General features: G+C 36.0%; 1 protein-coding gene across 1 annotated transcript in view; it reads left to right on the top strand.

Annotated features, from left to right (window-relative positions):
- Window positions 1–5898: 5898 nt before the first annotated feature.
- Window positions 5899–16277, top strand: part of LOC114366581 (uncharacterized) — a 37215-nt gene continuing 26836 nt past the window's right edge. The window contains exons 1-2 of the mRNA XM_028323501.1: window positions 5899–6523; window positions 11775–11966. Of these exons, the coding sequence (XP_028179302.1) occupies window positions 6229–6523; window positions 11775–11966 (487 nt within the window). The 5' untranslated portion in view covers window positions 5899–6228. The remainder of the gene's footprint in view (window positions 6524–11774; window positions 11967–16277) is intronic.

The raw sequence follows: 16277 nt of genomic DNA, 5'->3' as shown, positions 1-16277 counted from the left end.
ACACTGAACCAATTTAGATAAAATTAGATGATAATTAGACGTTTTGACACCTCACACCACCAATCAATTGACGTACTCTTTAAAACTGTCAAAACGAAACTCTCCCATAGATTTTCTGTCAAGTGACGTCACTATTTTACAGGTAGGTAATATAAAATTATTAAGTTTTTAGGACAAGAGTGAAGTGACTTTTCATATTAGTTGTGATTTTGAATTACTGGGGAATGATGTCAAATAGTCGTCTATTCGATTTGTAGGTTTTTAAGCGGCAATAGCCCATTGGTGTTGTTGTCGGACTGTCGAAACGAGATCCGAGGAACGCGGGTTCGAATCCCGCCGCTGCAGCTGCTTGACTATTTGTGGTGAATCAACTCGTATCACAAGCTTAATTAGCTTACCACGAGGGGTTAACGGGAATATTATTAGTACCAAAAATAACGCGGGTGAAGCCGTGGTCAAAAGTAATGTCTTAACAGACAATTTGAAATCCTCGCTCATCATGTTATCCATCCATCAGCTCATAAAGTCCTGTTTCGTGCACAAATAAATATGCGAGTAATGTTTTTATTTTACCAAATAATAACTGCGTGTTTTATAATTTAAAAAACGATACATTTCTTATTTATGTTTTAAGTCAATTTTAACAAACACTGGCGATTTTTAATGTCTCTTAAAACGTTTTTAGTGTCTGTTTTATGTAATTTTGGGGTAGTAATTGGATGAAATATTGACTCATTAGTTATTTACATTTACACTAATTGTTTTGCCATGTTATTTACAGCTATTTCTCAGACAAAAAAGTAAATTATATTCAGTTGACGGCAACATTAAGCCGGCGACTTTTTTACGGGAACTGTTTTTTGCAGGGTCCCGTTTAGTAGTACTTATACGTGTTTTAATACTATTAACGTTCACACGAACATTCTGTTCTACATTTGTAATTCTTAAAGCGAATTAGTAATTCGAATTTCAACTCACACTATTATGTGTCACGTTCTGGGGAATGACTGTCCTGTTCTGGGGAATCCCGTAAAACTGGATTGCTATGGGAACAACCCCTAAGTTACATATTAATTTGTTAGAACAGACCCATAATTAATAATTAAATTAACAATTGAAATGCAATTATTCAGACTACGCTACGCACACATAATTTAGACGTGTACTAAAACAGCTGATTTCACAACTCAGTCACAGTGACAGGTCCGCTGTGACTGGCTGTGACAGCGCATCAGTGTCACCTGTCACACGTCGCCACATTGATAAGGTGTTGCCACGAATATAGAGCTAGGTTAAAAATAACGCGGATTTTGAGTGCACGTTTCATACTTTTACACGAATATTTAGAGTTCATCTAGGTCGACACTTATGAACGATAGCGCAGCTAGCTAAAAAAATGTTTCCTTTAGTAAAAAAAATCTAATATTATCTACAGTTTAGTCCTAGAACGAAGAATATTGTTACTTTACGGTTTTGAAGATTTACTTACTTTAGGAAATTCTTCTAAGTTTTCTCAATTCTCCAGCAAGCTACCTCAAATTCTATATGTAAGGTTTAATGTGTTTTTAATACGATGACAGCTAAGTACCCACTTAAATACGAAATGAAATCTCTTTTTGGAAAAACATTTCATTCTAACCCACAGTGTTCAAAATAAAATAAGAGATTTGATAATGGTCTGATGCTATTTGTCAAAGTCAAAGTCAAAATTTCTTTATTTGTTTGGACTAATAAATAGTTCTTACAAATCGTCATTTTGCTCTTAAGGAGCCTCTACATGTCTCATAATCTTTTTACCCTACCAGCGCTTCGAGACCAACATTTGGCAAGTGCTGAGAAGAAGCGCCGCAACAAACTCAGTCACCACTGTCTGCCGGTTAATATAAATAAATAGAAATAGTAGTAGTAGGTACATTCGATTCAGGAGCAGTTCACTGAATTTACCATGCATTCTTGTATGGTGTATCTTATAAGAATGGGTATACAAGATTGCGTGGTATATTAAACAAGGTAGTGACGTGCTAATATCTAGACTTACATATTAAGATACTAGTAGAAATGACTCGCATACATAAATTTGAATAACTTGGATTGACCAGTCCCCGAAAGCAGCGCCTGTTCACAGACATGACGAATGAACCAGCCATCGCTTCACTCGACCATATTAGAGGGAATGTAACGACCCGCCTCACTACGCCACCACCCCAGAGACATTTTAGTGAGAATGGCAATTCCAAGTTATCTCTTAAAAAAAAAACTAATAATAAAGCTAAGTAACAGTCCAGATTGTGTCCCCTAGACATACCAACTACGAAACTCCGAGTGTCACAGAGAGGATACAACTAACTGATATTATTTTTTTAAAATAAATAACTTCTAAAATCAGTCTACATGATTCGAAGTCCACACATGGCAAAAATACTCGTATCCAAGAATTTTGAATCATTGGATGAGTCAACAGCGTCTAGACATGACAATAAAATAGATTTGATCGCTTCACTGTTCACTGTCGTAGGTTTCAAAGTCAGCAAGAGTTTTATAGCTTTATTTTATTTTTTGAATAACATTTGAATGAAGCGAAAGTTGTCTTTTGTTTTTGATGATGTTAGCTATACTAAATTTTCAAACAAACGGCGAACAAACCTCTTTTCCACAGTGCCAGCCGCGTGCTTAGCCGGGCCCGGCGTATCTCCGAAATGCAGTTTGCTTGTGAAGTATTAGCACATATTGATGAAAAAGACCATAGTTCCATAGGGGCTGGATCCCGCACTCATTAGATTCACTTGATTTTGGAAATTGACAAACGCTTATGTGGTTGCCGAATTAAAGAACACACCGCTGTTGCGCACGGGCGTCCTTCCGAACTCAAAACTCTTGCGTCACTGGGGGGCGTCGCAATCGCAATCGCGAGCCTAGCTCCATAGGATTGGAAAGAATGTTGCCAGTTTGTGATTAAAAAATGCAATTAAGAAAAAGAGCAAATTCCTTCCAGTTTGTGTTGTTTTATCTTAAACTAAAATTAAGAAACTAATAAATAGGTATATTTCGGTACGAAACAGATGATAATCCTAGTTATTTTAAGGAGAATTTGAAGAAAAACCTAAAAAAACTATCGTTTATTAACTATTCTCTCACGGAAGTTAAAAAATAATAATATCCCCCTTCAGTAGTTTCTATACAAATTTCTTTGAATATTGTCCGTAAGTAGAACAGTCGAAGACTAGTTTGGCACGGGACAGAAAAGCCAATGAAGCGTGTAAATAGGTAGTATGACCGCTTAGCTAGATTCAAACATAATCCGTACATAACCAACATAAATTCAATTGTTCATTTAACAAAATACCTGTAAATATCATCGAAACGTAAAACTTATTCAATCGTTAATTAATTAACAGAGATTGCTGTTCGCCCAAAAAGGATAATATTTTTTTTTTTGTCAAACATTTTGCTGGTTAGTTATTTTTGAACAATTTTCATTTCAACACTAGTGTCGAATAGTAAAAATACCAATTTACGCCACTTTACTAGGAAACGTTTTAACATTTTTGACAAGTAAAAATAATTTAGTTCTTAGTAATGGGCAGTTACTACCAGGACTGCAGATCCACAGCCATACACAGGTATGAGTTGTATGTTATGACTGTTATTCGTTATTCTACTAAATAATTAAGCCTAAGCTAATTGTAACCTTACTGTTTATTAAGCTGATTGTTCGTTCGTCGTCGTCGTTGTTCTAAGAATTTGAATCAAATCTTTTTTGTGATTTTCATTTCTCAATCTTCCCATTTTGTGCATATTACACTTTCATACTTAATGGGCAAATCCTAGTAATAGGGATTCATTTAACTTAAAACTGTGTATTCCCGTTGGACCATACCGATGGTCATCCATAGACTAATCGTGAAAGCATATTTTTTGGGCTCGATATTTACCAATATGCAACAAACCAACACATTTCTTCCCGATGTCCGCTAGTGAGGACAACGGGAATAGACGTGAACTATCAGATAGTTGGCTGGAGGAGAGCTGTGCCAAAAGGCAGACCGAATTGTTCAAATATGAAGAAAAGATATTATTATGTATCTCCCCAACCAGCAGTCCGGAATCAAAGGCTGTTTTATTACTATCAGATGGTTAATCCCACTGCTGGTTCTTTGTCTGCTATTTCCGTACTTCCCAAACTTAACCCGCCACTGTCCGGATGTTTACCACCGGCACGTGGGGGCCCGAAATACCCGCGTCCCCTTCGCGCTGCGGCGATGCGCGGGCGACACCAGAAAACCCTTGCGCGTTGGATGAGATACGTTTTCCCGAATTTATCTTAGGATATTGGTAGTAAATATTCTTAACGCAATTAGTGCACGCAGTTGGTCAGTTTTTAGATTATTGCTTGTATTTTTATCGCGTTAATGATTTTTAAACTATTGACAAATGATTTTATTTTATTGTGGTATGTAGTTTCTTTGTATAAATTAAACTTACGTTATTTATTGTCCATTTCATTTGTGTATTTGTTTTAAACTTTTTGTCAGTAAGTCAGTGAGAGTTGTGTTATAAAAAAATAAACAAATAGTTTATTATGTGTATATCTTGAACTCTTGCTTTTAATAAAATATTTTTTAAAACTTTATCAATTCGGATAAACATAATTATCTTCTGTTTATGTAGTTAGATACTAGGAATATCTGTTCTAATCTTAAATAATTGGAAAACATTATAAAGTAAGTTTAATTTTACTGGTGGAATGTACGAAATTGAGGAATGCATAAAATTTTAAATTATTAATAAACCTAAATCGATAAACTAATGTCTTCAATATCAAGTGATCTTATTAATCATAATAAATATTAATATTATGGATGTTACACGATTCAGAATATTTATAAGAATTTAACATAAATAACTCATTTTCCAAAGAAAATGTTCTAGGAAGACGAGAACAACGCTTTTTGTTAATAATAATATTAATTACTCATCATGCACGCTAATTGGATTGCGTCTTGTTACTCCAATCCAACGTAATTATTGTTTATTGGCGTTTTTCGTGACATTAACATAACGTAATATTTTTTATTAATGATATTTTTACACATTTTCAGTGCGAAAATTACGTAATAATTTTAACGTACCTACATAATAATTGGGCATAAATTATAACCGGGAGTCCGAAACTTGAATGGTAACAAGAATGTTAATGTCAAAAACATTGCTTTCTAATGAGTTAAAATTATGACTATCGGCAGAATTTGTCTGGAATAAAAATCGATGACTACATAAATGTTTTGAATTTCTGAGTTATGTATGTTGATGTTATTGTTGGCTGCTAGAAAACTAAAACTAACATTCATGAGTCTATGACTGTAAAAAATGACGTGTGACGTGTATGTATAATGCATAGCGTTAATATTAATTTAGAGTTCACAGTCACAACCGCATCAAGCATTAAGGGTCTGTATGTGAACCACCTAGTTTCATCATATTTATAATCATAATTGAACATCTATGTGTCACATACGAGTACCTACATGGCTCGGTTTATGACAAAAAAAAATAGGAAAATAAGCAAACGTAAACCTTTTTTGAAGAAAAGAGCTAGCTGGAATAGTAGGAGAGAGCACGGTCCCAAGGATCTCCAGCGTTTTAGTTAAAAAAAAATCAATTAAAATCTGATAGATATTTATTCAGGACACCGATGCTCGTTGATGTTGTCAGTAAATGTGTAACTATGTACTCGTACTTACTAACTACCTCGGATAGTGTGGAATGCCAAAAATATTCTCAGTTATACCGTAGAATGTTATCCCCTCTGTCGCCGGAGTAGTAGTATTTTGGTATTAGAATCTCGCGGGGACAGTTTGGATACGATCCAGTCGTGTGCGCAACTCATGAACGCGCTAACGTTATTGATCAAATAACGCGATCGTTTCTAAAGTTTTTTTTATTAAAAAAAAACGTTACTGAGTGAAATAAAACGTAGTGACTTGAAATATAATGACTCTAGTTTAATTTTAGTGATAAAAATTATGTATTTAGTGTAAAAATGTGATTATAACGTACAGTGAAATTTAGTGTTACGTTTAGTGCTAAAGAATGCAGATGAAGACACGAATGATGCTTCTAATAAAGATATAAAAACCGGACAATGACTCACTAACTCAAAGAGCAAACAAACAGTAAAACTGCAACTATTTTGAGATCGCGCGCGCATAAAACGAACCAATAAACAAGATGGCGGGCAACCGGCACGCGACTCCGTTTATAAATCACAAACTGTTTATTTGTGTTGCCGTCTCGCTCTTGCTGCCGATGGCGAATGAGGGCGCGCCGGGATTGGGCGGCGACGCCCGAAGTTTCACGAGCGATGACGGAAAGAGGTTGACACGCGAGTACCATTTGCGGCAGGGTGCTTTGAGAGGGTTAATAGTAAAGCCGAGCCGCCATTATGATTTGCAGCCTGTGGAGATGTTTCTGGGCATACCGTATGCTGCTCCTCCTACAGGCCATTTGAGATTTATGCCACCAGGTAAGGAAACTAGAAGTCTATAAAGTTGGTAAACAAAAAATAAACTCGTTAACCCTTTGTGTTACGAATGGGTTATTCAAAATAGTCTAGCAGTGGTGGGATTTGAACCAGTACCTTATTATTATTATTACTCTATTAGGTACCTAAGCAATATTAAGAAAAATATCAATTTTGTTTCGAATAATCATTCAGAATAAGTCCTTTGAACTGTTCTGAGGTCTGAATATTTTTCATATAGATAAAAAAAATACTGTTTTAATTTCTAAGGTACCTATGTCATAAAAATGATAACATTATGTTTACACTGATGAAAACTCTACACTCATCTTGAGTTGACTTTCATCCCGGAAATGTTTATATTTCCCATGAGATGTCCCATAGTGATATTGTGACAAGCGAATTCCGAGGGGAAACGCGGGTAAAACTAGTAGTTTATTCAATATCAAAAGCTTTCAGTCAAACGAGAGGAGAATGGGGTAGTCAGTCAGGTTTCTAAATGTATCACCGTGTATCTGTAATGTATGTGCCTGAAAAGCGCCGGCACGACTGCTGTAAAAGGTTCACAGCGATTCCTGAAATACCTGAAAGCTTTGAAAACTTTGACCGCACTGTGAAGTCTAAAGGCATTCTGTTGGGCTGATCCTGAAATGCTTACTATCTATGTAACAAAAAAAAACTCCTATTTTCACTGAATGGAATCTGTTGAAACTACACGTTTAGTAGCCTTTTGGAGCAATATCCAATGTTTTTACTAAACTATACCACGATTGTGGAACTGGTTGTCTGTGTGTGAAGTGTTTGAGTTTAAAATTATCTATTGAATTAATTTTAGCAGAGTTACTACATACATAATATTATTATGTAGTTGGTTGTAAACCCTACCGATGTTCTTGGTATCAGACTCTATAGTATAAGCGCCATATTTTTATGTTCCGAGAATAACATTCAATACACGATACCTATTGTTTTTTTTCCCATGGACATTGAACGGGTTAAATATTAACAGCATAATAAGCTAGACCATTAAATAACCAGCGAATTATAATTTATTATTCCGTGTATCGCTTATTTTAACTTAATGTCAATGGCAGCGCGTGATACTTTTGAGCGTCCAATATGTAACCAATTATGTACTTTAATAACGCTTCATTATATTTTTAAATTGGGACAATTTATCACTCTAATTACATTATATAACAACTTCTTAATTACTGGAGTTTTTTAATAATTTTACATGAAGTAGATATAAAATTATATCATAATTGTTTACATTATGTAACGGGTTGAAGGAAGAAAGAATTAACATAGAAATGAAAAGTAAACTAAGGGGTATTCCCACTGAATAATATTGAAATTGTTGAGCCAACCGTTTTTGTCAACTACTGTTTAGCATAAAACTGTATAATGTCTTATGAAATGAATTTTATCCGACTGCAAATGAAAATGAACGGTGCCTTTTTGAGCGGTCTCTTCTTGAAATTTTCACTTTCACTTGCCTTATAGTATTCTTGTGAGATTCATATTATACTCGTATGCTTAGATATCTGTTGTTATCATATTAAAGATTATTTTTTTACTCCTTATCCTGGTTAGCGAATAAGTTACTTACTTATCTTTAAGTTTTAACAAAATTGACACTGAACAAACATTATAATCACTTTACTAATCATGGGTCAAAAGTTATCGCATTCTAAATTTTATTGTCATTTGGTAGCGAGTTATGATACAGATAATTCGCAATAAGCTGGCCTGTGTAATGATAAATGCAAGGACAATTAATTTTGTGAATGAAATAATATTAAAATTGATAACCAAATATGTATTGCAAAATCAGAACTTGTTTCCTGGTCCTAACTCTATACTGTCTTTTAATTTTTTTGAGGCCATTGAAGTATTTTAAACAAAGTAATTTTCATTAGAAACTTGATAGGTAATACAGAAAGACGTACCTATATGAAGTACAAAAAAATTGAGTAGCCTAGTCCTAGTCCTAGTCCAGGATAGATGCCCCACTTTTTGAAACAGCTCTGTAACTCAGTCAGTAAGTTTTTATCAACAATTTGATCTTAGTATCTGTAAACTTTGGTCTTTCGTCTATGATATTACTATAATTATTTTAGTTTAAGTTATACCGATTCTGAGTAAATAGCATTTTAATTGACCTCTAAAAAGTGGGATAGATGCCTAATGTGGGGGATAGAAGACTCACTGTATGATTGCTTCAAAGGATAGATGCCTGATGCAGGGATAGATGACTCGTTAATACAGTTTTTGAATTCTAAGGATCAAATGCTTTTTGAAATCAAACAAGCCAAGTATTATTATTTAAGATTGTTTGTTATGAAATGAATTAAATACCAAATTTAATATTTTTTATTAATTATCCTGTTTTCGCCTCCGAGATTTATTTTACCGTGTAGTACCCCTGTACGACAAGCCAATCCGCACACAATATTCAGCGTAGTAGTAGTAAAAAACAAAAGAGCGGGCAACCCCACCCCTACCACGCTGTGGGCTCGGTGTCCGAGCGGTCTCATTCCTTTGTGCGCACGCGCAACGACCGCACGCAGTATAAGAAAAATACTTAAGTGACGTCACCAGGACGTTTTTACCGACAAAAAACGTAATTATTTTAAGTTGTACAGTGAAGTGACGAGAATTAGACCCAACACAAGGTTGGTTGTAACAACGATTTTGTGCAAGTGCTCGTACATTTTTATTATAAGCGTTGTGACACGACGCGTGACTTTGACCCATTTTAGCTCCGAGTTAACACGCGATGTTAACCAGTAGCCATTTTTTTGCTCCGAGGTAATGCGAGATGTTACCCAGTAGCCATTCTTTTGCTCCGAGGTAATGCGAGATGTTACCCAGTAGCCATTTTTTGCTCTAGCGAGTTAATACGAGATATTAACCAGCAACCACTTTTTTAATCGGTCATTTTTGCGGGTCATTAAGTAATTAACCAGCAGCCACTTTATGTTCGGTTATTTTTTAACCAGTAGCCGTTTTTGCTCTTGCGAGTTAAAACGAGATATTAATCACCGAGATGATCAAACGAACTTACCAAGTGAAGTTCGATCTGAATTATCCTGTTTTCGCCGAAGAGATTTAAGGTCCCTCCCAACCCGAAGATTTCTATATCTTCTTCCCTAGAGGTAAACGTCAATGTCATCTCTTCTCTAAATATAATGAGACCGCTCGGACACCGAGCCCACAGCGTGGTAGGGGTGGGGTTGCCCGCTCTTTTGTTTTTTACTACTACTACGCTGAATATTGTGTGCGGATTGGCTTGTCGTACAGGGGTACTACACGGTAAAATAAATCTCTTCGGCGAAAACAGGATAATTCAGATCGAACTTCACTTGGAAAGTTCGTTTGATCATATAAAAATAGTACATAGTATATCCACCCGAAGTCGGGAAAAGAGGTAATTTGATCAGAAGGGCACCCTATTTATTACTTTCCTAAGGTTAGCCGTTACATTCTTTTTTTCTACTTACTTGCTACTTGTGACAAAAAGAGCAGGTTAGGATAGATGCCCCTAGGAGCATGGGACATAGCCCTAAGGGCATCTATACCAAAAAAAAATTAGGCAACTATCCTTTTAGCATAGGATAGGTGCCTTTTTTAAATAAAAATATAATAACACTAAAAATCGAATTAAACATAGCTATCCCGTACTAATTTATAAGATAGTCTATCAAATTATATAAAAGTCTGCTTCATTTTACAGCTGACAAAAAAGTTATCCATTAAAAGATACTTACCAATTTTATTTCGACGCTCGCTAAGGTTTGGCCGCGGAAGATTTTTGCTCTCACTGGCTAAACGAACGCACTCTTTGATGGTTTGCGAGGCGAAAAGTAGTACGGGGAGGTCCCTTTCTATTATACATACTATAACTTTATGCTAAGTTGCTTGTAACATAGTGTACTTAAAATCGCGGCGCCTATCCCACTGGGGCATGTATCCTGGAATTACCCTATTTGTACTTTCGTTCGTTTCAGTCGAATGACGTCCATTGCTGGACAAAGCCCTCCTACAAGGATATCCACAAAGAGAGGTCGTGCGCCGCCCGCATCTAGGCACCTCCAGCAACCTTCACCAGATCGTCGGTCCACCTAGTGGGGACTCGTACTTTAAGAGATTTGTAATATAAAAGTGGACCGACTATCTGGTAAAGGTCGCGGGAAGAGCCTGGATGCGGGCAGCGCAGGACCGTGCATTGTGGAAAACCTTGGAAGAGGCCTTTGTCCAGCAGTGGACGTCATTTGGCTGAACGAATATAAAAGTATCAATGATCGTGGATGATACACTTACGAGTACACTTAAATCTTTGATCTCTATTATAGCTATTCTCACAAACGTATTCAGTCAACCCAAATAATTTATTTGTTGCTCATTGATCCATCTAATGTAAAGGATTCGGATGAAATCCGAATTGAGGAAATGGCTTATGCCCAAAAAATCATAATTTGAGAAGTCCTAAGCCTAAGTAGGTAGGTACTGATTATAAGCTTTGACTTTGACTTTGACTATGAAATATCATACAACATGATGATTTGTGTAACCTTATTGATGTTCTACTCTGAGGTTCCGCTTTACTTTAATTATCTTACGTACCATTTTTTTAAGAATACTTAATGCACAATAAACACTATTATTATTATAAAAAAAAAATATTATGTGTTAATTCGTTACTCGCTACGATCGGTCAAAAGAGAGATGCAGGTTATGGCGCGAGAGAGCTGATCTCCCCTGCCCTTTTGTCCCTATGTCTGAGAGTCCTCCACCTGGACATGAGCTCCCCTGGCTTACCTGGAAGTCTTTAAATAGACTTCGGACGCAGGTTGGCCGTAGTAAGGACAATCTGGTCAGGTGGGGATTCTTGGACGGCTTAAACATGGTGGAGTGCAGGTGTGTTTTTCTTCCCCAGTCGATGAAGCACCTGATGTCGTGCCCTGAGTGTCCAAGCAACTGCACTCAGGAGGATTTGATGAGTGCTACTGACAACGCCACTCTTGTAGCGGAGTTTTGGGCTGTGTAGGTTTGTTGTCGACACGAAAAGAAGAAGATTCGTTACTAATAAACTTGTCGCAATAACCCAGCGGACACGGGGTTCGAACGTTAGAACTACCGACCCTCACCGTTAGGCCGATAGTGACAACGTTGGGCTGTTGGCGCCTCTTTAGCAACACAATAGATTTTTACATACGTTTTAGCTCATACCTAATTTCCCCTTTTTCAGTGAACGCACCCCCTTGGCCAGGGGTGAAGATGGCGACGCACTTCGAGCCCGTCTGCCCACAGGCTCTCCCCTCCATAAAAAAGGGGGACCCACCGACGTGGGAGCGGCAGCACTACATGACAAAGCTGAAGGCATTCCTCAAGAACGAGTCAGAGGATTGCTTGTATTTGAACATCTACGTGCCTTATAGAGGTAAGACTATAAATACACAGCAGTAAAATACCTCATGTATTAATTTATGAAGAATCATAAATACCATCATCATCATCTCAGCCATAGGACGTCCACTGCTGAACATAGGCCTCCCCCAATGCTTTCCATGTTGCCCGGTTGGTAGCGGCCTGCGTAATCATAATAATATAGGTGCGCCAATAGTTTTTGCTAGTGAAAATGAAATGTTTTATTCAGCGACACAAAACAAAATCAAGAAAATGAAACGAAACTAAATCTAAATAAAATATACAGTAGGTAGGTACACGATTTCTTGAATACCGTTCGTAAAAACGCGTGGGTGGCAGAAGAGTATGCATCGCTTCATGCAATTTTAGTCACGATTGGAGCGCTTCACGGGACAACGGCGTGATTTTTTTTACAAAAGTAACGATTCTTCTGTGACCATACGACAAAGTATTTAATAAAATAACCAATACGTTTCACCTTTCTTGTCAGACTACAGACAAGATGTCCGTCCAAATCTTGAACAATCGCTGTTAATAAATTAATTATCCATTAAACACAGTAAAGTTTTACTAATTAATTGCTGAAAAGTCCCAATAATACTCTCATTAAAAGCAAAATAACATTACAAATTAACCGTGCAATATTTTTTTCATTATCACAAAATGATTCGCCGCTGATTGGTATCTTTCAGCCGGGATCAAATGGACGAAACCGGATTATTTTTGAAACAGTAAGCGCCGCTGGAACCCAATTTTCTGTGTAAATATACGTCAATCACTCACCGTTTGCGATGAGCCGAAAACTCTTAAAATAAACGAAAAAACTCGTTTAAAACCCATAAAAAATATACAAGGGAAAACGCGAAATAACACGGCAAAACTGAATATTAAAAGGAATGCTCATATTTGGTTTGATTGAAATCCACGTTTGACGGACGAGTCTTCCAGTGACTGGCCCACTTTTTACTTGTTTTGAATAGTTTTTCTTCCTTACTTCTACTTTAAACATTCTAGAGTAGATTTTTTTTGTTGATTTGCTGTTTAATTTTGATAAAAACATTGAACAACGTAGGTCAAGTCACTGAAGACTCTTTTATTTTGTTCGAACTGTTTTTCTTATATCATATTCTTAATTGTATCTAATTAATAATCGTGCATTAATTACACATTTATTGCAATCGAAACTATTGACGGTTTGACGGGTACATAATTATTTGTTTTAAAATGTTTACATTAGATTCACTTCTTAAAGACATGATTTGTTTTTATTTTAATTTTTTTTTAATCGAAAAGAAAATCTGACATTTTGTGTTGCTTTTACTTATTATTTTACTTACGTAAACACTGTTTGCTACACACATAACACATGATTAATGAATTAAAATTATTTACGAAACAAGTAAATTGTAAATAAATCACTGGATCCTGAAATGGACTGAAATTTTTGAATGAACGAAAGTATAAAAACGACGGACCTATAATGATGCCCTTATAACTAGGTTATTTGGCGACTGATAATGGAGTCGGTACTTAGCTAAAAGAAATCGGTTTCACCCCTTTTGTATGTGCACAGCTGCATTTAATATTTTAGAGACGACAAAAGTAGGTGAGGAGCCTAGAATAAAATGGTTCTATAGCTACTTTTGGGCACCATACGTCCACAGTAAATTGGGATATTTCATCCGCCGCCGACGTATAGGTACGTCAGAAGTCACGCTCTCAAGAATAAGCGGTAACCATAAAATACAAGAAACCAATTTCAATTCCGTACCAAGAAACAGTTAACAACATCTGTGACGATCTCGTTTTGTTAACCTATTATCGTGCATTCCGTTCCAACTATTTATAACAAAAATCTCTAAACTCACTAGCTCGTACTACAATCGAGTTACGGTTGAATTTCCCCTGTTCTTTTACTCGTACGCGTAAACTAAATAGAAACGTACTATTTATAAATGGTTAAGAATTTGGACTCTCAAATGGGACGGAAGTTCTTATAATAGACACGCGATGGCGCCAGTAGTATACTAATTATGTTACTTGGACACTTTATACTCTTTGATGTTTGACATCATCACGTTTTACAGTTAATCATTTTAGTTGGCAAGCGAAATAAATTAGGAGTAATGTTATACTTATTTCCCAATTTAGTAATAATTATTACCTAATGTGCATTTTGTGACAATGTTACTAAGCATATTTTTGTACTACAGTCTCAAACTAGTTAGTGCTTTACAATGTGTTTGTTTCAAAAATTTTTGAACTTTTCTGCAATATAGCTTATTTCCATGTAATGTCTGCGAAGAAAACTATCACTTAAAAAATTATAACTAGTTAAAAGATCAGGTGGTCTCCTAATTATGAAGCAATTTCTTTAATACAACACTTTACACCCGTACTTATTCAAACATTATAGAACTCTCACAGTTCGCGTGGCCGCACAGGGTCCCAAAAACCTTTTCATGGACAATACTTGAGTGGCGTAGTGACACACAAGAACCAATTACAGTGTGCCTACCATGAGTTTACGTTAGGAGTGCTCGCTAGCGACTGCGTAAAAAAATGACATTTAAATGTATGACATATTGTGCAGCGCCCCTAGTGGCTACTTTCAAGAAATAAAATCTTCATAGAATTTTTTGACGTATTCGCTAGCGAGCTCACCTAACGTAAACTCATGGTAGGCACACAGAGCTCTATTCAACGCTTCAACTTCGCATAGCGTTGTTGCTTCACTTAAGCAAGCATCGTTTGTGAATATGGGTGAAAAATTAAAGAAAAAAGAAATTAATTACTAATATTATGGAAGAAAAACGAAGATCATTAAAATTGTAAAGTGAAATTTTCACAAAACTTCACCATCGTCTAAATCTAAACTTTCCTTGTTATCTAATCATACCTAATTAAAATATTTACCCAAAAAACACTGAAAGAAATGCAAATTTAACAAAATTCTTGGTTAAAATTAATGTAAGGAAAACATTTAATTTTTTCCTCTATTGCTATTTTTGGCTTCTTCCGACGGAACCACAAATTGGGGGAAAAGCGGATATCGCAAAATGGGTCTTGTAGTGAAATAACTAATAATACAATTTAGCTGCAAATATAAATAATTATAGAATTAAATTATGTGTATACGAAACTGTTATGAAAATCCATAATTTTAACAACTATAGACTACGCTTTTCCAAACATCTGGAACCAACTTTCATGATTTTTAGTTGATAAATGAGTTTTAAAATAAAAAGGTATATTATGTTACTTTATTATGGTTAATAAAAATGTTATAAGGGGTGAAAGTTTGTGTCGGGAAAATTGTTTTGTAATTTCTCAAGTGGGCATGATATGAAAACGTTATGTTAATTAATTTGGTAATAATTATCTTTTGAAAAACTTTAGTTTTTACACTTAAGTAACAGAATGATCATCAGATAAGTTTGTTCGCTTCCCTGGCACATACATATTTACAATAACGCCTTTAGTAATTTAAAACCATTGAATTATTCTTATAAACATTACCATGTTCCAGGCGGATTCCTCCGAGCCATTATCTCAAACTGTCTAAAAACCGTAACAATCTAAGCCCCTCAAACTATCCGAAAAGTTACCCAAAATACCGAAACAATAAGCATTTCGACGACGAAATGACAACACCACCGCCCCCTATCGTCTGTAACTGACTCCAAAGCTCCTGTGTAATACACGGTTCAACGAAAATCAAGTGAAATTTTCAAGTAATTTCCCCACAAACAAAGCTTGGAACAAAGAAGTCGAAGTAAACAATGGGAGTAGACGGGCAATGCAAGGGTTTGGACGCTATTGTTCCAGTTTTTAGGGGTCCCTGGGCGAATTGTAATTGAATTTTGCGAGTCTGTATGGACTGCTGATATTGGTACTTATGAAAGGAATGCACTTGAATTTAGCATAACCCACACAGTAAAATCGGATCACTGGATTGCAGCTCCACATTAGAAAATTCTACTCTTTTCGCAAAATGACAAATATACGGGACTATTCCCACCTCTTGTTCCCACTACTGCAACTCCTGTGTAGCCAGGATCTACAGCTTGACCGCCATAAAAACCCAACCAATGAAGGCCAAGTTTGTCCCGGGGGAAAGTTAAACTGTCATTGGACCCGCAATGAAATTTATCACAAGAACATAGGAGGAGTTCGAAATGACGAATGTGTATAATAACTATAAGTTTTGAAAATCATATTTAGCAATGTTTTACATAATACGTGGCAAGCTGATGTATCTTATTGTTGTCGTGTCCACAACAAACCTACACAGCGTCAGCCCAAAACTCCGCCACAAGAATGT

The sequence above is a fragment of the Ostrinia furnacalis genome, unplaced genomic scaffold (assembly GCF_004193835.3).
Source record: "Ostrinia furnacalis isolate ACB-3 unplaced genomic scaffold, ASM419383v2 OfSCF0638, whole genome shotgun sequence".
Lineage (NCBI taxonomy): Eukaryota > Metazoa > Arthropoda > Insecta > Lepidoptera > Crambidae > Ostrinia > Ostrinia furnacalis.
The sequence above is the reverse complement of the archived record's forward strand: the minus strand, read 5'-3'. Positions and strand labels throughout refer to the sequence as shown.